General features: G+C 38.9%; 1 protein-coding gene across 1 annotated transcript in view; it reads right to left on the bottom strand.

The window, feature by feature from the left end:
* LOC104619482 (glypican-5-like) overlaps window positions 1-24,927 on the bottom strand; it is a gene marked incomplete at both ends in the record, with an annotated part of 158,164 nt that overhangs the window by 129,117 nt on the left and 4,120 nt on the right. Inside the window, 2 exons of the mRNA XM_010285374.1 lie at window positions 22,233-22,358; window positions 24,131-24,190. Of these exons, the coding sequence (XP_010283676.1) occupies window positions 22,233-22,358; window positions 24,131-24,190 (186 nt within the window). The remainder of the gene's footprint in view (window positions 1-22,232; window positions 22,359-24,130; window positions 24,191-24,927) is intronic.

Here is a 24,927-nt window from a genome sequence, read left to right as displayed (position 1 = left end):
TCTTCCCCAGGGACGTGGCTATAGGAAGCAATAAATTATTATGGATCAAATCTGTCACTGGTTTAAAGTGGCACAGTACTACTAAAATTACAACAGCTTAAAGCCTTACAGTTGCGTAGGCCAGGTATTCCAGATACAGCAAAAGAATATATGTGACTGGAGCAGCAATAACTCCAGTTGCTCCTTTTAGTTTTGACCCTGTTACAGGCTTTGGTAGCATCCCTTCTCCCTCACCCTCGGAAGAGGTTGAGGGGGTAAGAAAAAATGCCAGAAAAACCGTGGCAATGTCCTACATCACACTAATTGTGCTCGACCTTCCTGCCTCTGCAAAAATGGAAAATATAACTGCAGTTGTTTTTGGTTTCGCCCCAGGAGCTTTTGCAGCAGTGAACTGTTTATTATCTTACTTTACTTAAGGCATTTTCCAAGTAGTTAATGAAGACTCCACTATCACAAATCAGCCACAGACATTTAAGATACAACAAGGTCTGCTGGTTTTCCTTTATGAAATTGAATTTCCTGATGCATACTCAAAATGCCAATACATACATTGGAATTCTGTAGTATTTCAGGGATAATGCATTTTAAATGCATTTTAAATGCATTTCCTTAGCATAAGCCTGATGATCCTGATTTTCAAAACTCAAGTCCATCTCTATGTTCCTTTTTATTTCTGCAGTTTACCAGGTGAAACTGATTTTAGACAAAGAGCCTGCAAACACATTGTTTGTCCCAGGCAGTTTAGTACAAGTAATTCAAAAGGACTCTCACAGCTGGGCAAGTCTAAACATAATTTTCTTTGCATTTTTGTATGTAGAAATAATCACTTATGCTTTTAATAAATATACTATTAGCCTTTTTAACATTACATTCCCACAAACATATTGTTCAAATCATGCCCCAAATTCTTCAGTGGAAATGAACTGCCAAGTCCTGGGTACGGACAGAAATAACAACTGAATATTTATAGATAAACTTTATATGTAAATAAATGTATATATAAATAACTTAATTATCTGGGCAATGACCCTGGAAAAACTACCAGGTCACGATCCAGACCCCTGCCAGATTATATTACTTACTGTAAGGCTAATTCACTATAAACCAAGGGCATCATGAGCTGAGAGGCAAAGCTAACTACTATAAGTCTTCAGTTTTAACACAACTCTCAAATATTTATTTTTAATTTAAAAGTATGCTTTGAAGTGACATTATTTCAAGAAAGTAAGGAAAATCATGAGAGTCAAAGATGGGTCTTTATCAACATATATTTATCTTCAGTTAGTAAACTTTGAAGGAGTCTCCTAAACTACCTGCAATACTGGACTAATTTTCATAATGATAAAAAATAGTTCTGATGATTTTTTGCATTTATCAAACATACACGTGAATGTTTAACTATCTGTAGAAGACAGATTATTGCTTTGTAAACTCATCTGACATGAATATTAAACTTCAATTAAAATATAAAAAAAAATTTATACCATTCTGTTCAAAGAATTAAATAATTTTATGAACAGTCTCATGAATTCTTTCATATTCAATAAAGCACATGTGGTACCTATAGCCTAGAATATAAGATAGTTGGACATTTTGTTGGTTTTCAAATCCAGCTTTGAAAAGTTTTCGTCCTGCTCAGATTTGCTTTTCCAGAGACAGCATAACTTTCAACAGCATTTCAAACGTTTCTACAATAAGCATTGCCAATAAAGACACCGAGATGTTTGCAGACCCTATGTTTCCCTTTCTCTGATCAAATCAAAACTCTAAGTAGAGCTGCCAGGAACACCTCTGCAAACAGAATTCTCTCTAAACCAAGTAAAGCAATTACTCATACAAAGAAACACAAATTCAGGTCAAGAAGAAAAGAAACATAGGAAAGAACTGACAAAGATATAACATTCTCCTCTATCATTCTAAGAAATTAATTTAAATCTAGTCATGGAAAAAATGGTGTTGGCAATATTTTAAAAAGTTGGGTATAATTTTAAAATATCTGTATTATTTTTTCTGAGTAACACTGAGAGATGAGCCAGAGATTTACTAAGTTGTGAACTACTTGCAGCAGTCAGTTTGACAAGCTGGGCCCCCTTTCTATTTATTAACTGATCAATGTAAAAAAATTACTGGGTCATTAATAGCTCTTGTTTGGTCGAGATCTCTGGTAGCACCTTGGGTGAGAAAGTACTTTGTCTGAAAACGTAATCATAGTTCATCTTTACCACTCAGCTTGGCTGGCAAGATCCTGATTGGTCAGAATAGGGGACGCAAGCTCAGGTTCAACACATCAGCTGAACTATGCAAAACTGGCAAATACAACCAAATCCAACAGCATGGCCTTGCCTATAACCTACTTTCCTACTTAACATTGTGCAAACACGAATCATCCAAACCTTTCACTTCCTTATAAAACAAGCACTGTGTCTGTGTCTTTCTCCACATCACAGAGCATGAACTAGCCTGGACTTTCTCTGAGGCTTGGTTCCATTTTCCATGCCCAGAGACTCCTAGAAGCAACCAGCCAAACTTTCTCTTCACCTTTGTTTTTCCTGAGAGATCCTTCCCTGTTGTGTCTGTTTTTCATAAGCCTCAAACTTTGCTCCTGAACACTGCTTCTACTCTCCCTGCTAAGCAGTAATCCACCTGCATTACTTTGCAGTAATGTAACAGGTAGCACCTTTTCAGGCATAAAGAGGCATATCTGCATATACAGCCCCTTAACTGAAGGGCATGCTACGTGTAGTACCAATTAGATAAAAGATTAGGATAGGAAAAGATAGGAAAAGGCTTAAATACGTATGCAGCACAATTAAGTCTCTGACTAGCACATGGCTCAGTCCTACCACACTTTGAGAAGCATAACTGCAGCTATATTTTGCTATTTCATCCCCTTCATCCACTTGGTTTGTATCATGTATTCTCCTCTAAGTGACCAAAGCAGCATTATCATCACTACCATTAGTCACATTAAAGAAACTTGGCCTTAGTTCTCTGAATATAGTCATTTTCCTCTCTAACAAAGAAAGATCATCCATTCTTACCCCTTAGGTGATTATGATCTAAAAATATATTGAGACAGAGAGGTGGAAGAAAAATCAGCAGGGAGATGTCAAATCAGATGTGAAATGATCGTGTTTAGTACAATAATTGGCACTCATGGTCACTTACGAATAATTTTGCTAGCCGTGTTCACTGCTCTAACAACCATTGTATCAGTAACACAATAAAACTACAGCTAGTTGAAAAGCAAGGTTTGTGGGCTGTAGGAAATTCTTCTCTCTCCCTCACTACATCAATTCAAGCGTGATCCAACCCTCCAATTTTTTTTCACAAACTCAATCCTGAGCTGCAGCTCTGCAAGGGGGAAAACACCATCTCTGTTCAGCCTGCCATAAGACAAGCTTAGGACTCTCATTCTTGCTGTCCACATTCTGGACACATTGGCTGTCTGACAGGCTTTGATTTCGAGCAACCGCTTGGCTCCTCAGCTGGCAAAACTCAAGCACAGAGCAGTACTTGCTCTACAGACTACAGGAACACACCTACCTCAGCCCCTGTGGCTCTACGAACTTCAGCACACTTGGCCATGGCAATGAGACAGGGATTTGCTCCAGCTGGCACACCAAGGTTTTGCAGGATACTTATGCAGAGGCAGGACCAGAGCCTGTTTCAGAGCAGGCACTCTCAGGGGTGTCAGGCTCCCCCCACCCAGCAGAGCCACTGCAGACACAGCTGGCTGCTCTGCAGGACCAGCCTTTCCCTGGTGCTGCTGCCAGGGCAGCCTGCCCGGCCACCCAACACTGGAAATGAGGGGTCCACAGCCCAGGACAGTTTGAGTGCCACCCCATGCATGGATTTGGCTGCACTGGATCCATACCATTTCACGTGCACTATGTAAGGCTCAGTAAATCAGGACACTTTATGCATTCCTAACTAAAAGCACTGATGAGATCTCCCTGGGAGGCAAGGACATCATTAACACAGTAGGGGCTTAAATGGAAAAACTTCTCAGACTCCGTATATCATCTGCATTTCTCTGAAATTTATGCCAGTCCTCTGCTGAAGACTTAGAAAAAAACACCAGAGGAATCTTCTGGCTTCTAGGCTTAAAATACTTTCTCCAGGAATCTTTCAGAATTAACAGGAATGCATATTTATTCATTTTTAGGATACTTCCTCAAACTTCACTAACCAACCTGAGGAAAGTCTCAAAGGTGGCATTAGTGGTCTCTCCTTCTCCACTGTGACACTGATGTCACGTAAGTCCACAGGGTTCTTTCTGTAGCTGCATGTAAATTGACAACTCAGAACAGAAGAGATCATCTGTTTTAAAAAGCAATCATAGCAGACGTCATTGAAAGTACACAGCAGAGAGGGAAAGCTACAGCAAGATGGTTTTATATTAATAACATGAAGAGGTTGTGGAATAAACAGTGTATAAATTAAACTACTTTTAAACAGTATTTAACATTTGTAAAACTGTCTTTGTGTCTACTCATCTGATCTGCTTCTTATAGGCAAATCTGCCTGTAACCACAAGGCATGGCTCTGAATACTACTGTAGTCAGCAAAACATGCTTAGATAACCATGTTTTACTGGGGGGTCAGTTTCTGGGATAGAACTAGGCAGCAATTTTTTTTTTAGTCTGCCAAAAATATCAACATTTCCCAAGGTTACCTGTTCTGTGTTGAGAAAACACAAAACCTTTCACACAGGAGAATAACATCATTCCACTCCACATGCTTGCTTATTAGAGCTGAGATTTATACCAAAGCTACCCGCATGGCAGCTGAGTGCCCTACGGACCTACACCACAGCCTCTTTTCTCCTTTCACTAGGATGTTAAATGTTTTATTGCTTATACATAGAACAGGTTCAACAGGAGATACTGACAAATTCGCCCACAGCAGAACTGTTTCTTGGGGATATGGGCAATTCTTCAGCCTTCCAAGATGGAATCCAGATTTTAGTAGTTTGGGGTTTTTTTTGTTTTGTTTTGATGAACCAACACCTTCCGGTGAAAACCAGTTCAATAAAAGAAAAATGCCTATTCCTGACTCCAGCTCTAACTTTGGATTCTACCCCACCCTGCTATAGCTATTTGTCCAAGAAGTTGGCTGTGAGTGGATATGTTAAATCATTCACACATTATACTAAAGACCTGCCAGCATCTGCCCCATGCCCACACATGGAATGGAAACCAGCAAAAAGGAGATGATTTTATGTTTTTTGACATTCAAGTTTGGACAGTACCAGAAACAAACTTCTAACCCACCCTTTAGATACAAAGTATTTGTAATAACAAATAAAACCAGTGTGAAAGTCTAGTTTACCTTAATGACAATTTAGAGCAAGATCATTCTAGCACAGTAAAACCTGGATCAAACTGCTGAGTATATTTAGTTCAACATACATCTAATGTAGTTTGACACTGAAGCATGTGCCCACACAAAGAACAATTCTAGTGACCTCTATGCAATCACTCAACTTGTTACTGCTGGGCTCTTGCTGAAATGGTGTGCTGAATCGGGGGCATAAATACAAGTTCCATAAGCTGTACACAGAAAGGCTTTCTGACATCAGAACAGTAGAGACTGTGTGAAAAATAGTATTGTCTGCTATGACTAACAGATAATTAAGTATTTGAATAAGGTACCAAGGTGAGAGGAGAGCTAGGAGCTGTTACAGAGCAGGATAACTATTCATATCTTCAAACAAGATACCAAGGTGAGAGGAGTGCTAGGAGCTGTTACAGAGCAGGGTAACTATTCATATCTTCAAAAGGGAACAAAACAAGTAGGCTGACAGCAGCTTATCTATTAAGCAGAGATTTTTTGCATTTCCATTTTTATCACAGCAACATTTTTCTCAAAGTATTCACTTTTGTTTGAAAACTCTAAAATTTAGCATTTATTTAATTTAATAGGCTGTGTTAAAACACTGACTGATTCCTAAAGGCCTGCTTCAAAGTCCAAAGGATTTAATGCATGTTTTTTCCCATTGCCCTGCTCATACTGTAGATGATCTACAAATACTGTTTTCATCACTGCTGGGACATAGGACTAGTTAAAGGAGAATGAGAAAATTCACCTCCAACTAATTTTTTTAATACATTGTTACTTTTACATCTTCAATTTCTTCTGGAAATAGTGTCAGAAAGATTGTTATGTGTACCTGCTGGCATTTTTGTCACACCTAACAGTTACAAAAACCACTACAATTTGTAGAGCAAATTCTTTTAGATATGCCCGTCCTGGTAATACAAAGCAATAGTAAGACTTTGTAGGGATTGGTCTGGAAATTTAAAAGTCTTTGTATTAAACCGGATACTGCTCAGTAAAGTTGTATGCTCTGGGGCAGCACAGACATTCAATGTTCTGAGAAATGCCAAAACCCAAACATCATGTGTTACTCTCTTTTCATCCAACAAATAAAGGGACCAGACTTGCGACTCTACTCTATAGTTTTAGGAGAAAGGATTAGGTATATCAGTATTAAAAACATTCTCACTGATATCTTATTTAAAATATATTCTTCAGAATATCAGTTCAGTCCAATATCTCTAGGCTAAGATAGGATTTTCTTCTTCTTGTTGATACTACTGTATTACATACCCATTGCAAAAGAAAGAAAATGAGTTTTAGTTCCCTACTGGAAGAATCATTGGCTAAGACAGACTGAAGGATCAGGTAAGACTTTCACTTTCTACCTTTTTGATGGAACTTTTGACCGTGACTTTTCCCAACAGTAATGGGTAGAAAGTCACTATGTTGGACTCTGTACCAGAAAATGAACTTTATCTTGGATGTTTTCCATAGACTTTAACCATGTCTGGATTGTTTTTGTTAGAAGAGTTTCAATGATTGGAACACTACCATATTATTATTGTACTATTTTAATTGGAATGATTCCGTTTTCTGACTAAATAAGGGCTGTTCTTTCTTTCTTCTGAAGAAAATAAATAGAAATAATAGCATACAAAAAAGAAGGACTACCTTCTCATCATTCTCTTTTATTACTCTTCAATAAAGAACTTCCCAAAGCTGCCAAAATAAGAGAGCTACTATGATAGTATCAAATCAGTCCTTGTTACAAGTTGCATTTGCAACATACTGCCCTGCTGGAGCAACCTAGATGACTGTATGACAAGATTTATTCTTCCATGTGTTCTGCTCAAAGTCCTGCCCCACAGAATATTTATCTCAAAAGGAGTAAGTTGTTGAGCAGACACCAAATCCACAAGTGCCCCCCAAGAAACTTTGAAACCCAGTATTAATTACTCAATTTCCCTCAACCCAAGAGAAAATGGTTAATGCTATGATGTTAAAAAGAGGCCTTCACAAGTCAAATCCCTACTTGTATTTACAGAAATGCTTTTTAAATACTGACTTGAGCCATCAACATAAATTACCCGGACATATCACAGTAACAGTATTAACTAAGAAGAAAGCCTACCATTAACACTGGAAGATGAGAGCGCAATTAAGCAAAAGAAGGACTATTTCCAACAAGCAGGTCATATTGAACTAGCAGTGGGCATGGGGTCACCATGACTCAACCCAGAAAATGGCATTCACCACATCAGGATGATTTTTCTCAACAGTATACTATGCACAGAAACACAAGTCACAATGCAACTTTAAAAACAAAACACACACCTCAGCGCACCCCTCCCCCCGCCCCCCCCAAAAAAGAAAAAAGACAAGTACCAAAATATTGGAGGTAGCTTCTCAGCTCTTCCTCTACCTGGTTTAGTGAAGCTGCCAGGGGAGCTCCTCAAGTGACTCCAAAGCCAAACTGAGCACCAGAATGGCCTCCTGTATACCAGGAGGTCACACACAATGTGCACCAAATAACAAGGTCTCAATCATACAACCTCTACAGCAGTCCAGAAGTGAGGACCACACATCATTCTATCAAACTTCACAAAGAGACCTTGGTTGAGCAGTTACTCATGGGTTGAATCAGGCTTCTTGTGCTCTTTTTATGCCACATGAGTAACTTACATGCTTGCTACTGGCTTTCTCTCTTTTTATTTCTGTACCTTAGTACAAAACTTGCTTACTGATGCGCATTAAGTTCTCACCTGTAGTTGGTGCTGGATAATTCAACATGTTGCTCCTTTTTGGTGTTAAATTTTCTCCCAATAGCTGGCACATAGTTACATGTAATGACCTCTCTACACTGAGATCAATCTATTAATAGTTTCCAGCACTGAAACCCTTAAAATTGTCTTTACTTGATCACTACATAAAAAAAGCCCACCAAACAAAGGAAAAAAACTAACAAGTTTTTAAGCATATAGACGTATCAGTCCAAATTACAAAGATCAGTGCAGATGACATCCAGCCAAATGGTATGTCACAGGTATTCATAAGGCAGCTATCATGTACAATCATCATTGACTTCTGTCACTTTTCTTTACACGCTTTTTCAGTGTGGGTCATAAGATGATATGCCTTGACCTTTTTAAAATTTGTGGTGAGGAGGGAAGAGATTTAAAGTGTCTACATTCTTAATAGAAAGCCTCACCAGAAAACATGATTTCTGGTCAAAACCATAAAAAGTTTCTCACATTTCTGACCAAATTAATAAATTTTTCTTCAGAAGTCATACAATCCAGAAGCAAATCATTCTTTCCTCATTTAGTCAGGATTTTACTGCTTAACAGAAAATCCTTAAATAAACGTACTGAAGCACCACAAGAAGCTTTAATACAATGCTGCAGATGTATACAGGGCATGCATGCAATCATTCCTTCCCTCCAGTGGCTGGCTTGCACAATGGAGGGGGAGAGGAGGGAGGGCTTACCTACTAAAATTAATTATGTACGCTTGTAAAAGTTTCTTTTATAGCATAAGGAGAAAGGTTGTATATACATGTAGCATGTAAAACAATACCCGTTTTCAGCATATGGCTTCCATCCAGCCTGTATTTTAGGGCGTTGTTGCCGATATCCACACTGCACACTCACACAGCGAAAACTGAACTCACAAAGCTACACTCATTGGTTGCAGCAGCAGAGTTGTGAAGGGTTCTTTAGGGGCAATCTTTCATTTGTAAAAGTTCTCTCTGGAATTTAAAAGGTATCAGGTCTCACTACGCAGTACAGTGACTGTGGAACATTCTTTTTATCTTGATAGCTCTTCTCCAGCAGAGGAGGTGCCTTACTCACAAGCAGTTATGGGACACATAAGGTACTTCACGACCACTTACTTCTCAGCTATGTACCCTAGTTCTCTAACACAGCACTGCAGATAGTCCCAAAAGCGTACTAGGTATCTTTCTGACTGAACAGAAAACTGGGGCTGAAAGCCTGTGCTTTCTTGTGCTTAGCCTTGTGCAATATTAGAAATAGCCCTTGACTGAAGGAGTAAACATGTCTTCCCAATTTGTGGAGGAAGACAACTACGGTGATAATCAATGGTAAACTAAAAAGTACAGTTGGTGAAGTCCGATGATGTGTAACAGCTTTCAGGACAATTGCCCTTTCCTGTTGTCTGCGTGTTCAAAAAGTATTTACAGCACTGAAATTCAGCAGGTACAATTTAGAAGTAGGGAAGCTGTTTTCCTAATTACATTTTTTCCCTATTCTGTGTTATAGTTAGAGTGAGACTGTCAAACAAATATGGCTAAGGAGTTTTCTGCTAACTAATGGCATTATAAAATGTCTGTTCATTGTTAGAAAGACAGTCCCCTCTCCTCTCCCATGTCGTTAAAGATTTAACAGCTCATGATTTTTATAGTCAGAACTAGAAGCAGAAGAGTAATCTAACCACAGGATCCTATATGGCACTAATCTCAAATCACCACAGAAGACATTCCTTTCTACATATGTATATTCCCATAACCCCCTGGGAGATGTTTTAGTGATGTCCTTTCTGGCACTAAATATGTAATTCCTTCAATTAGTATCAGCTTACTATGTTGGCCTCTGATCTTGCAGAAGAAAAACCATTTAGGCATTATTATATGGCATTTTAATAACTCTTGCAGATTGAACACAGCTTGTTAGTTGAATTTGTGCTTCTTTTTCATAAGAAAACACTTGATAAGTGTGTATATGTATATAAATACATACAAAACATCCAATGCTAACCAATTATTTTTCTGCTTGCCAGTACTGGTGAAATACATTGAAAAAGCTTTACTTTCACAATATATTACAAATCCATTTGGACTTTCTTTTCTGTTCATAACTGAAAACTGCCTAACATCTTTTTAAGAAATTCTCTAAAACTGTACTGAAATTGAATTTATTCCTATTAGAAACAAGAACAACAAATATTGTATGCTTATTGAGGCATTTATCTCCTCGTATTCGTACATTTTCTTAGTTAAATAGATTTTGCTTTGTGAGCATCTTTTAAAAACTACAGTCCTCTGTGATGGCACTATTCACATCATATCTATTTTATCTAAGTACTACAGGTTAGTAGTACTTAGTGGTGTAAGAACAGTTCTAATCTGATTCTGTGCATAATGCTCTGTGTGTAAAATAAAATTGTTTCTTTCCATCAGTGAAGTCTCTCACCTTATAAAAAACAGAAAATAACACAGGTTGCTGTGTCTCTCAATGCATCTGACAGCTATTAAGAGAGTCTGCTAAGCACTGGTGCTTGTTAGGTTGCTGGCAGCATGGCCTTCAAGCTTCAGGTTCACAAACACTTTGTGGTGCACAGTGAGAGGACAAGAAACAACAGATAAAATTTTGAATTAGCGAGGTTCTGACTGGATATAAGAGAAAAGTTTGCACCATGAGGACAGTCAAGAAGTGGAGCAAGTCACCCAGAGAGCTCATGCTGTCTCCATCTCTGGAAGTTTTCAAGACCAGACTGGATAAAGCCCTGCGGAACCTGATCTGATCTCATAGGAGCCCCTGCTTTGAGCAGGAGGTTGGACCAGAGACCTCCTGAGCTCCCCTTCCAAGCTGAAAGGAATTATAGTTCTAATGACATGTATTTTAAATTCATGGGACTGTAATTTGCAAAATGCTCCCAAATAAAGCAGGGGAGAGCAGAATCAGCACATTAAATATACTGGGTTTTCCATCCTTCCTGATGAGCAATCCCAAAGCTCTAATTCTAGAAATTTCTAATTCTAGAAACCTTATTCTCAGCAATCAAGCATAAATCCAGAGTATTCCACAAAAGTGAATAAAGGCTCTGTGCCTTTCCTGCAATACTGCTGCTGACAGATCTGTCTTTGCTGCCTGAAGGTGGAAGCTCTATAACAGGATATCTCAGCAAAGCTTACTCCACTCAGCTCAGCACCCCCTGTTTTCTTTCCAGCACCTCTGGGCTAAATACCACTCCTGTTCCCTCACCTCTTACGTACAGCTGACCTCCACATACCCCCTTACCTACACTACTTCACTGAGTTCCCTACAACTCTTCCTCTTTCCTTCATATTCTGGCCTGGCACTGCTGGCCTAGAGTTGGTTTTGATCCACTCATCTGAATCTGACCAACTCACATGGGTATATTTTGTAGAGCAGATGAAGTATGTACGTTTGTAACAGAAAGGTAGACCGTTTCTATAGGAAACTCTTCTGTCTTTATTTCTGCAAACTGTCTGATTTTCAGTGACCAAAAATGCAGGGTTTATTTTCCCATTTGAAAAAAAGTGAACTGGGACAACAGGGCCCAGTGTTGTCCTTTGCTGCTTTTTAACCAATTTGCCTTCACGAGCTGGAAAGATACCAATTCAGATAGCATAATACAATATCCCCAAACACCTGAAGTAGCCCAGAGAAAGAGAATATTCTCTTCCTGACCAACCTAACTCCAAATTTTTGCTTCCTCACATGAAAGGGCAAGCTTTACCAACAGCAAATTATCACATTCTATCCTTAAACACATCACAGACCTGCAAATACAAATCAGACAAATATTCTCAGAGCAGCCACTGTTCATTTTACAAGACAGACATTAGAAGAACATGGGGCAAATTCAAACCTGTGTCATTAAGTCCAAGTTCACCAGGAGGCTTTATTCACACAGTTCGCTTACAGCAGACCTAAATTTGGCCTGAATAAGGAAAACATTGAGCTATCTTCATCTTTGGTATCCATACTCACCTCAGCTGTTCCAAGAACTCACCATAACCTGTCTGGGATCAGCTGCCTGTATTTCATAGGTCACCAATATTGAAATAAAGGGTTTCAAGTGTAACTGCACAAACATTGCCCAATCTCAACCAGGAAATAGAGAGAGCTCTCTTACTGCTCCTGGTGCTGCACCACAATCAGTCACAGCTTGTTCTCTTCCTAAATCTTGATCCTCAACGGTTTTGTTGTGGTTTGTTGTTGTTTGTTTTTTTTTTTTTTCTGTTGTTCTTGTCCTAGTACAACTTGCTTGTTACTGCAGTGGCAAGGGCAAAGTTCCAAAAGTGGCCACACAATGAGTTTACATGTGGCGAGGGGTAGTTATTAACCATTGCCCTCTCTCCTCCCTATGGTTGATTGGGGCTGTGCAGAAGGTAGTTAGCAGTCTTATTAACATTTATATGCTTGAATGGCAATGAACTTTAACAGTCACCCCTCATGCGTCCTGACAGGACACATAATATGCCATTCAAAGCCTGTCAGAGCTCTGCATCATTCTGAAGAGCAAAATCAGGCAAATATATGTCTTAAACAGTCACTTCCAACACAGTCTATTTGTTTGATTCTACAGGATTAAAAAACAACACAACAGCAAAACAAACAAAACACACCAACAAAAACACTGCAAGCCCTGGCAAATAACCCAATTTTGAAAATACTGCAAAAAGATACAGCATTTTACAACTTACAGTAACAAGTAGATCTCCAGAAATTGTTTGCACTGATAGCACGAGAATAACAGAAGCTAAATGCTTTCTAAGTATGCTAAGGCTAAATGATTATCTCTGTTTTCCATATCCAGATGGCTGCTTGCTAGAGCCTAAGGAAATGAGAAAGGGGACAATGAAAGTGCTAAACTCATAAAAACTGAACGTCTCTAAAGGAAAACATTTTGAGAAAAGGAAGTCACTGTGTTTTGCCACTTCCCTTCTCAGCCAGCTTGCACAGGCCCTGAGAGCCTAACAACCCATGACATGATCTGCTCAAGCCCGTGGACAGGTGCTCCCTAATCTCTCCACTTAATGCAAAATTCCAAGAAAAACAAGCAAAGGACAGAAGGAAGAAAAAGTAGTGTGAGTTCCTAGAGTGTTACAAAACATTCTTCTCTTAAATTCCCAGTAATCTGGTTTAAAAGCCATTTTTATATGCAAGTTTTTAACCCCAAAATGTTATACATGAAATTTCCTGAGAAAGTGACTCCAATCTGAAAAGCAATTGCTGTAAAACGACCTCCCCCATGCCAAGTCAGGCTACTACATGTCAAACTTGCAGACTTTACTAATATGAACATGTTTCCACTACCTTTTAACTCCTCATCGCACTACAAAACCAAGGCAGATTTGAATAAATGAGAATGAAGACTTTCACCTGTCTCAAGCGTTTTAATGCAATACCAATGGCAAGTCTTCCACATTCAGAGAAACGCATTCCAGATAAAATCCACCCATACACACCTGAAGAGACACATCTGAAACAACGATGGGATCTGTACCTGTGCAATGGAAAGATGTGTCTGACCAGCAGAATCGTTCTACTACTTTTACCACCAGTAAGACTATTTCAGTTCAAGCTAACTGGCAATAAGAAAAAGACCATTTCATTTGGAAACCCAGGAAATTTCCTCTTGAAATTGAGAGGCAAACACAAAATTCCCTAGAGTCATTTTCATAAAGGTTTTTCTTTCCTCACTCCAAATAAAGCTAAGTTTGATCTTCTGATCCAACTATTACATATAGGTTCCAACTTGGTTAGAGCTCAAGAACTGTTAAGCCTAAAAGATGGAAAAAAGAGTAAAGAGACAGAAAAATAACAAATATTACAGTGGCTTAAAGCACACTTACAGCTGTTTTTTATATGCTAGTTCTAATTCCTGGTTATAGATACTACATATATGCACAAATCTTTAGTTACGAGTAAAAATAACGATAGCATTTCACAGGGATTTGGTGGGACAACCCGTCACGTGTCCAAAAATGCTTCAGTTGCTACAAATGAGAAAAGAAGATCCTTAGCAACAGGGAAGGAAATTCTTTCCCCCCTTTCTCTCCTTTTCCAGTATTCCCATGTTTGAAAATAATTCACGTTTAGTCATAATTTCATGGTTTCTCCTAAAGCTGTGGATTTGCAGCAATAGGGAGAAAATTTGGGTTTGTTTTTCAGTTTTAAAAAATGGGAATACCCAAAATGATGAAGCCAGGCTGAAGAATAGGTAAGGCTATGGAAGAAACAGCGTGCTTCAAACTCGCTAGTATGCAACTTGTTTGCGCTTGTAACTACATTTCAGTATTTCCTTGTCTTGCCTGAAAGAAAAAAAAATTAGTATGGAAGATTGCTTTTCCCAAAAGTATTCTGAGAAATCAAACTTATACAGTCTACTTATTAAACGTTGTACGATAAGGAGCTGATCACAGATGTCTCATTGTTCAAAACATAGTTGTACCAAATAAGTAAATGCAAAAACCTGCAAGGGGAATAAGCTTCTCAGGTTTATTTGTCCCCTAATTTATAATATAAACAAACATTACCACTATTTTGCTCTTTCTGTGGTCTATAAAACACATTAGAAACAGCCTTAAACTTCAGTGCAAATAGTGACGACTTAACAGAGATCTGTCATTTAAGTGCAATTACAAGAATAAAGATTTTGGTCTGAAGCAAAGCATTGCTCTTTAAGACATGGATTTCCCAATTCTGTTCTTACAGGAACACACCCTATTATTTCAAAAGAGGAAGGAGTGGTCCAAGACATCAGATTTAGAACCAGAAATATTAATGCAAAAATGTTTTTTGAAGACCTAGTCAGAACATGATGAAACACTGATTAACTATCAGGATTTAAGGCAGCTTTTCATTAATTTGGAAATATTGTAATGACTGTGGCAAACAAAAAAATAATCCCAGCAACGTTCATTTCTTCTTGACACAATCTACTATTTCTTCATGACTTCACTAAACCATTTCACAAATGCAGTACAGACCAGCAGGCCACAGTAACCATTACAGCTGCCCTGTTTCGCTAGAGATTCATTCCATCAAAACTTGTAATGGCTAGTCAAACTAATGTTTGCCTTAAGACTTCTAAAAATACAACAAGAAACAGAATTGCCTTAGATTTGTTGAGACACAAACATCAGTACATGCCATTTAGTAAACCTACTCTTCCTTTCATATATTTTTAGCTCTCAGGTTTTCAAAACTATTCTGCCACTACTAGCTTGCCCAAACTCTTGTTAATTGACCTCCTCCTAACTCTGACTTTGTGCGTGAAAAAATAAGCACTTGACATGAACAGGAGCCTGGAAAAAGAAAAATCTCTGAAGCAGCTAGCAATCCTGTCACTCTCAAAAATAGTAACATCCCTTTCTTCAACCTCCGAATTATGTAGAAACTTTCAACCTGTTCCACAGTTAGGCATCAAGTAGCAATAACTCCTAAAACAAATTGCACACCCACAGAGCAATTATAAGTTGTAAAATGTCTCACTGACCTTGAAGTGTCACAACCCTGTGCTTAGAAAAAGTCATGTAAAGCTGCTGCACATCATGGTCATGATTTGGCTATGCTTCTTCCAAGGAAGAATTTTTCTGCCACACTTTTGAAAGCCACCTTTTTCTGAGTCAACCTGAAGGTTGACACTGTTCTAATGGGGTGTTTTTTGTAAATGGAAAATATAGCATCAAAAGCAGCCAAGAGCCTGGATTCAGGTTACCACCTGCAGCCACATCAGTACCTGCTGTGATCTCATTAGGTTTCACACATCTAGCACAGGCAGGCTAGCTCAGCTCTGGGATGGGACATTTCTGCCGAATTCTTCAGAAAGCAGCAAACCTGTGAGCCAGCCCAGTCTGAGCGCTCTAAAGCACCACACCACCTCACTGTTAGGAGTAAGTGCTACCAAAATTGTCACCATAGACTAACTGCATCAGTATTCTTTATACACACACTAATTACAGCCTCTAAGTACTTATTATTTGAGGCAGTTGAAGTTTCAGACCCTAAACTTCAAATGCAGGTAGGTATCCAGGTGAATTATCCTGTTAGTTCTGATGAGGTTTATATTTTTCAATTCAATCTCACACTCGAGCTTATATTGCAGAGCAGTCTCAGAAACAGATTCTTTTTCTACGAAACTAAGGATGCACTTCAAGATGCTACTGGCATTCAGTCCTCAGGAATGCACCAGAGACAGTCTGAAGTAAAACCACCAAAGTACAGATAGTGTGGTCATTGGGTTATCAGCACCATCCCTTTCTCTGAAGATCCATGCCTGTTGTGCACTAGAGACAAAGCCTAAAATCATATTTCAGCACTTGAGAAAAAGAGGCTTTATTACAGAGATTCGAAGCATCCACCACTGCTAATAATGAAGCCAGTCACTTAATTTTCTTCATTACTGGCTCACATTTTCCTACTATAAGTCTCAAGCTGGTTTTTGCTTACTGAAACATCACAATAGAGATGGTGTGCATTTTAGAGTATAGCAAAGTAATTGCAAGTATAAAGGAAAAAGATTTTAAATGGTAGCAGCAATCTTACAATTCTCACTAGCATCTGTCAGCCTCTAAATTTCAACTCCTAAAATGACAACACTTTCTGTAGGAGCAACATAAGAGGTTTTAGCATATATTCCTCTGTGGGACAGTCCCCACACACAGCCAGCTGTGGTCTAACACAAGTCATGAGCAGACCTCTCAACTTTCAAAAATCCCAAGATCCTGACATGTTGTTCATGTGACAGCAGTATCTCTGAAATGGTTATGCTAAAGGCACGTGTCCATTTATGTGATAACAACCGGGGAACGCTTCTTTGGGGGCTGCCCTGAGAATGCACATTTTAACAGAGCTCGGAGGATGCAGAGCAATACTGCAATTGTGCCTTTGCTTCAGGATGAAGCCTGGACGGACATACAAAGGAGGTGGCTGTCACTGACATCTGAAAGGCAAGTGCTGAGGTTGCTGAACGTGCCCCTGAGCAACATCCACATTCCAGCCTCCTTGAAGCCTGAGCAGCAGCACTGCAGTCAGTTTTCAGATTGCAATCAGCCTCTTTCTGAGAGCTAATGGCACAGCCATGGGGAAAGAGTGGAAGAGTGTATGCAGTGCCTAGAGTTGGCTATAATGAACACCAATTACACTCACAATGTTTTAATTCTTCTATACACAGATTACTGTTTGTCTATTTATTATTTATGATTGTTTCATCTCTCTTGAAATAGAAACTGCAAGAGATAAGCAGGCAGGCAGACATGGAAAGGCTGAAGGATTATCTAACTTTAATGTAGTATTCACAACCCACTGTTCCCTTAAAGCGCTATTCCCAACTCAGGATTACTCATCTGTTGTACTCAAGCACACCCCAAACACTTGCCAGTGAGACCACATCTCCTTTCCCCTTTTCTAGCAGCAGAAAGAGCAGTCTCTGAGAAGGCTACTCTACTGCAACTAAGACTTCACAAAAAGCCAAACTTCATCAAAAGGAGTTCTAAAGGGGAATCCGTGTTTTCTGCAAAAATGTAAATCTGACATCAACAGAAAGTCTCAAGGTGAGCTGCTGGGAAAGTGCTTGGGCCCTGTATTGTACTAGTCTGCCATTTATGAGGCTGAGACCTTTGACAGCAAATCCTGTTTAGCTACTGTGGCCAGGGAGAATGGAGAAAATGATTCAATGCCAGCATTTAGCTTAGCTGAAGAGATATTTCTGAGGAGAGGAAGGTTCTTGTAGTTTAGCCCATACAGAAGAGAAGTCCATGGGAGCAGCTGACCAGGGGAAATCTTTTGTCTAACCTTTTGCCTTAGGTCTTAGACAAAGAGACTTGGATGTGGCACCTCATATCTGCTCAGATAGTCATTTTTACAACTTGCTCTTCTATGAGCTGAATTTGCTCATGAATTCATCCATTTTTTTTAAACAAACATCCCGAGGCAAGAAGTTTCACAGTTTAACCAGAAGTTTAGCAAAGGAATATCTACTTCGGTTTTCAAGCTGTCAGTTACTAATTTAAGATGTCCCTTGTTCTTTTAATGAAAGAGACGGTGAAAAACAAATCCCTATTCAGCATCTCCACAACACACATGATTTTTATAGGCCACTATCATATTCCCCTTCTATCTTTTCTGTATCAGGCTGCAGCGCCTGCCATCCCACATACAGGACCCATTTCATGCGCTTGGTCCTACTCCTTGTTACTCCCTCTGTACATTTGCAGTTATGCTCCATCTTTCTGAGCCTGGGGGACAGCAGAACTGCAGATACCATGTGCCTGGAGCAGCAAAAGCCACCTCAGTGCACACCATTCTGTACATAACATTTGGATTGTTCTTCTCATGTGAATCGCCTTTCATTTGCCCACGCTGATTTTCATATGCCATTTTATTGCCTAGTCATTCCACATCATCAGTTCCTCCCACAATTAACCACAGGTGACACTTGTCTTTTCTACCCAGGATAACTCAGGATCATCAGCACATGCTGCCACCTCAGTATTAACTCCCCTTCACAGGTCTTTTATGACAGATGAACAGCACAGGTTCCAGCACAAATCCCCATGCACTGCCACTGGTGACCTCTTTCTACTGTAACTTATGACCACCTATTACCTATCCTTAGTTTCATCGCTACCAGCCTTTTGTGAAGGACCTTATCAAATACATATCAGAAATCCAAGCAAACTATAGCATTCTACCCTGTTCACAGGGTTATCTCCTTCTAAAGACTCTCAATATGTTGATTCCTTTCCATAAGTATCATGTTCATCTGCTTATAGCTTTTACAGATTTTACTGTCACATACCAAGTTTATCAGCCACATCTTTCTGAAATCCTTATTTTGCTAACTATACAATAATGGCTTCAGATTTCACATCCTTCCATCATCTGCTATTGGAGCAATCCTAAAGAAAATACATTATCACAATGAGTAATTCAACCATTTAACTCTTCAGTCCTTCCAGAGTTCTTAGGCAAATGGTGTCTGGTCCTGGCAGTGCATAATGATTCATGGTGTCAACTTCCTGCAATCTCGTCTGCTGACATGGTATTGGGATAGCCATCTGGCAGATGGAACGAAAGGTTCCAGCACAGAAATTTCTCCAAGCTTGCTTCATTTTGCAAAATATTTTCCCAGTTTTTCTGCTCTGGCCTCATCTTCTCTGAGCACCCTTTTTATACTCAGACCATTTATTAGCCTCACAGACTCTTTCTTATGTGAAGTCTTGTTCCAGGAACAAGTTGCTCAAAAGAGTAAGACAGTACTCCTGGTGTAAGTATTTGTAATGTCTCCAAAAGCCCTGAACTGACACTAGAGGATTCCTAGGTAAAGCCATGTTTTGCTGTTCATCAGAAGAGCAACACAGAAGCATATTCTCAAACTGGTGGAAACAACCTGTCTCTTTTTATAGTGTATTTACTGGCAGCACAAGCTTTTTTGCCCGCTAGTGCGTTGATTTAAACATGATAAAACCCAAACCAGAGAATTTTAATAAAATAAAAAGTACCATGAGAATCTTATTTATCAGATCCTCTGACAGATCTCAAGTGCCCTCTCTACTAATTGAACGCACAACCCCCATTTCTGAGTAATAATTTCATATTGTTTCAGGCCAAATTTGTGTGTCAAATTTAAAGGTTGAGTTTGTTTTTCCTAAAGAGCTTGAATGCCAATTAGCATGCAGCATAAATATCACTCAGTTTTCAAATAGCATTATGAAACGCAAGAAGCATCGAGGAAACAGGAACCGCAGCTTTTGCCAGTTCCACAGCCTGAGTAACCTTAAACTCAGGTTCACAAGAGAACCATCAGATTAATTGGGGAGATCTATTTTCTCATACAGAGTTAAGAAAAAGGCTCTATTTTGAGTTCAGAGCTGTTTACTACTGCTGATATTTAATCCTCTGGTCTCCTGGGAAAGGAGAAAGAGCAAAGACAAATGCATCTTCAGACATCACCAGGACAGGTTTATGTCTCATGTGGGAAGAACTGGTGACAAGTCCAGTCTATAAAACAGATGATGAAAGGAGTAAAATTTGCCAGCAAGCAGGCACCATGTTTGTGCTCCTGTATAGCATTGCTGGCAGAGCAGCTTGCCCGGAAAGTCTCCTCCTTTTAAGGGAATCAATACTGTGACAGAACTGATAAATATATACATATAGCTGTTTGATTAAAAAAGGGAGTTTAAACTTTTGTTTTCTAATTTGCCCATTTAATAGGTTACCTACAAACATACACTTCAGGCTTTGGTGGTGGGTTTTTTTGGTGGATGTCATTGTTGGGGTGTAGGTGGTGGTTGGTTTTTTTCCTTCCCCCCCGCCTTGTTTTTGCTTTTTAATTAAAAATATGAAGGGTCTCATTAGTCTTTTCCCTGCCACTTTTCCGAGCTTCCTACCCTTTTAAGACCTGAAACTTTTCCACATGTCTCCAGCTCTGGAAAAGTTACAGACTGGCAATGGAAAAAAACAACAGCTTTCCCTTTCATGCCTTTCAAAAACATGTATATCAGCAATTTAAGTGGCTTGCCTTTTTTTTTTTACAAAACAAAATAAGATAAAAATTAAACCTAAGCTTTGCTTTAATCTTCTGTTCAGAAAATTGTTATAGCAAAAGTTTTTCCTGCTTTTGCTTTTCTTGTTTTTCTTTTGGCCAGAAAGCTATTTGCTTTAAAAGTTAACTGTGTATCCAGCAACATGTTACCAGCAAAAGGGATTCTGAAATGGAAATACTGATATTCTCCCCACTTCCTCTCTGTTACTTTTACAGTAAAAACTTCAACCATTATTATAATCACTATACATTAATATTTAGAATACTGCATTGTTGCCAAAATCTTCAAATGTGTGCTTCTGTAATTAATTTGTAATGCCAGCATACATCAAAATATTGAACTTTAGCATTATCTTTGAATGTGTTAGACATATTTATCTCTGAATATCTCAGACATAATTAAGCTGAAGTTATTTACAGATAAGAAATCCAAGCAGAGCAGTGTGGGAGTCAGAACTCCCTTTAATGAAACAGCCTATAATTGTAACATCTCTCTCTGTTCCACATTGGAATTATTCCATCTTTTCCTACAAAACAATTTTCAATCATGAAAACTGTTTTAAAGCAAGAAAACAGAATGCTAGAAGTTTTAAGAACTGCTACAGACCACAAAATATACTTCAAAAAGTAACATCATGAAAGCCAACACAATCCCATGGAATGTTTCTGTTTTGACAAAAAGACATTTTGGAAAACATGCACTGGCACACTTCCAACCAGATCTCACTGCAAAAACTGATGCATACTTTGACAGTGATAGTAACAGATATAGTTGTATTCTGAATCCCTCTTTCTCCTCAGGGCAATGTTGCCTCATTTTATGCAGAGTAAGAGAAATGACAGCAAAAAGTTTAGCTCATGGAGAGTGCAAGTGTATTTTCCAGTTTGGATTCTAAAGGGCGATGGGAAAAGCTGTGATAAAATACAGAGCGGGAAAAAAAATCAGCTGACAAACTAGAAAGATCTTTCACCCTACAGAGCTTCTAGCTGCTCCACCCACATGGAACAGTGCATTTATAGTTACTTTGTAAGAATTCCTGCAGAACATGCTCTGGTAAGGATGCTGGGCAATTCCAAAAACAGTTGTTACTCAAAATGCTATGTCAGAAACTTTGAAAAGAAATGGCAGGGAAATCCTTTAAAAGCATAATGGTCTGATCACTATTTTTCTGACATCTTTGCAGGAGGAGCTACATATTTTGTAATTATGGCCAAACATGATGTTCAGCTCTGCACTAATGAGCCTATAAACAGGAGACTGGAAGGGACCTCCAGTCAGTCACGGAGGTACTGCTTGCTAACTGAGCTTTAGAGGGTAAGATCTCTCTACAGAGAGCTGTATGTCTATAGTGAAAGAAACAAACTCTTCAAAGCAGCCCTTCAAGGAAGTTTTCCTCTATATTTAATACAGATACCTAAAACAGCATTACTGACCTATTTTAGCAAAACCCTCGCTCAATCAAGCATCAAGCTGACTCTGAAGGAGACAGTTGATGATGACTACAATATCTCAGAATGTTTCTGAACCATCAGAAGAATATGAAGTCACCTTTTTCACCATTAGGAAAAACTTTTACTCATAACTTTACCTTTCTACAACATCTTCTCCATTCCAACAGGTTGAGCTGTCCCTCATCACCAGGTCTCCATCACACAGCCTTTCTGCTATGGAGGCATAAAAGGTTCGGGATCGCTTCATGTAATTGATGAACTCTCTGTAACATAGGAAGAACACATTTAACAACAGAACAGTTCACTTATGGTTTAAGACCCCTGTCAACTTACCCCTCCACAAGATTTAAGAGTTTAGAACCCTTACAGTAATTGTGTCACCCAAGTTGATGAATTTCTATTTCTAGTGTATTTCTACTCCTATGCATCATCCAGCCTTAGTCTTACGTTAACACCTCTCACACAGAATTTGAAAAAAGTCTATACCTACTGTCTCTCTATAAACAGATTTAAAAAATAATGAGAAAACATCATCATTAAAGAAGTGGGCTTTTTCTCTGTTACTGGAAGTGAATATCTCTCAATTTCTTGCACGTGTGACATGAATTAAGCACACTGTCAACAACCTCCTGGGTAGAAAAGGCTTCCTAAAGCTAATATCCCATCACAAAGCCTGCAATAGGCTGTAAGTACCCCACACGTGCAACAACAGCAAGGAAAGTCATCTCCTTGAGACATGGTGGGGACAATTCCTCCCCATCATCACTATCCACATCAACTTATTAGAAAGAAATTTCTCTCTCATTATGTCTGGCAGCTCACAGCTGTTAAAGAGACTGTGCTTGCTACTTTGGCAAATAACCAAAACTACTGGCCAGTACAAACAGCCCATTTCTGATCATGTGTGTATGGAAAAATGCCTTGTGGGCAAGCTGCTGCCTCTTTTATAATCTGATTATACCTAGAATATCTATGTGGCTGAGGTAGCCATAAAGATAAACTGTAACGAGTGTTTGGTATAAGATGTTAAAGATATCGAGAACAAGATGTGGGACACAAGAACTGAGCTGAAGCTATCACAGAGCTATCTGCTTGTCTCAGATTGGGAAGGCCAAAGGACTCATTCTGGTTTATAATGTTGCTGCCTGGCAGGCTGTAAGGGGACACTGTGCTGAAGAGGTGCCTGGGGATGCAGCTGGATGGAGCTTGGCACAAAAACAGTCAGGATTTATTATTGAGAGCAACAGATGCTTTAAACAATATCAAAGCCCACTGCTAGGTATCTAGCCCTACAAGGTTTAGGCAGTGGTCATCTCTCCCCACAGCTGTCTTTATGCTTTCGCAAAAGCATTTAACCATCCCATTTATCTCATGTGTGATGAAATCCTGCTCTAGACAAATTAGTCATCACACGGTCCTAAGGAACTAACTTACCCTAACAATGCAGGAAAGCTGTCATTTTAAGAAAAGAAAAAAGCAGGAATTTGGGGGCTTATGGCAAAGCACTTGGTATTTCTACCTCTTGACCATGAACTTATGAATATGAGCTCTACGTATTTATACAGGAACGCTATGCCCAGACAAAAGGCCACTACCTGCCAAAACAGCCTAAGAGTATCAATTATGAAAGGTGATACAGACGCTAAAGGTTTTATGGGTTCTAAAATGGAGTTTTCTTTGAAGGCGGAAAAGAGCACCCTTTTCAGAGTCTACAGCTTGTCTTACTCTGCCCACTCCAAGAGGCTTAAAATCCTTTGCATTTTCAGAACAGGGCTCTGACATTTCAAAGTAGTATCTTAGCAAATCCAAAATTCTGTGTCCAACTCTTAATCTTAACAAGTGAAAATATTTATGTTTCATCAGTATAAAGCTAAACACACTAGGGTAGAAAACGTACCGTTTCCCAGCAACCCACACTATAAAAGCAGTAATCAAAAGTATGCCAATTCCCAGATTACAGACAAAACAGCAGCTTACAAAGGAGATGAGCTAAGAGTAGAGACAACAAAGTACGTCATCTTGTTTTCATTCTTACCGAGAGATTTTTTTCAAACTTCTTGATTTGTCATTCTTTGAAGCTTTCAGAGGCAGAGAACTGGAATAGGCCAGGGAGAGTAAGCATCAATCAGGAGAGGTTGGGGAGGAGGGGAGAAGCAGGAATTCAGGCAAATGAGGAAAAGAAATGAGAAACAAAAGAGAAAAGTAAAAATTATTTGAAAGAAAGGTCATCAAGCACATGCATAGGATAATATAAGAAAACAAATAAGAAGGAAAATTGTCATGAGATTTTTCCAAAGTATAGATGCAATTAAAAATATCAATGCAATACTTCAAAAAATATAGCCGAGAGTGTTTCTCCCAATCGTTTTCAAATAAGAGCACAATTAAAAATGCAGCACACAGCAAAAAGCTGAAAATAAATTCAGCGGTACTTAAATTAACTGTAACTGATACCAAATGGAAGAACTGTAAATGTGTGAGGCTATCCAAGAAAACAATGGCAAACAGTTTAGAATGAGCACCATGGGAAGGGGGATACAAACGAGCAGTGTTCATTTTCTGGTACAATGAGCAATTTTCTGTCTGTTAATAAGTAATGTGAATACACTGTTAATAAGTAATGTGAATACAGATATTTTTTGCTGTTCATTTCTGGTCAGATTGTACCATTGAAAAAAAGACCAGCTTTGCAAAACAGGAGAGACAGGCTCTAAGGTTGTATTGGAGGAAAAACTGTAGAAATAACCCTGGTAGGTATTTAGTACAAATGCATTTTATGGCATGGATATCCCAAGGTCCCTTAGTTAACATTAAACATTGTGTTTAAGATTA

Source organism: Phaethon lepturus, unplaced genomic scaffold (genome assembly GCF_000687285.1).
Source record: "Phaethon lepturus isolate BGI_N335 unplaced genomic scaffold, ASM68728v1 scaffold7644, whole genome shotgun sequence".
NCBI lineage: Eukaryota > Metazoa > Chordata > Aves > Phaethontiformes > Phaethontidae > Phaethon > Phaethon lepturus.
The sequence above is the reverse complement of the archived record's forward strand: the minus strand, read 5'-3'. Positions and strand labels throughout refer to the sequence as shown.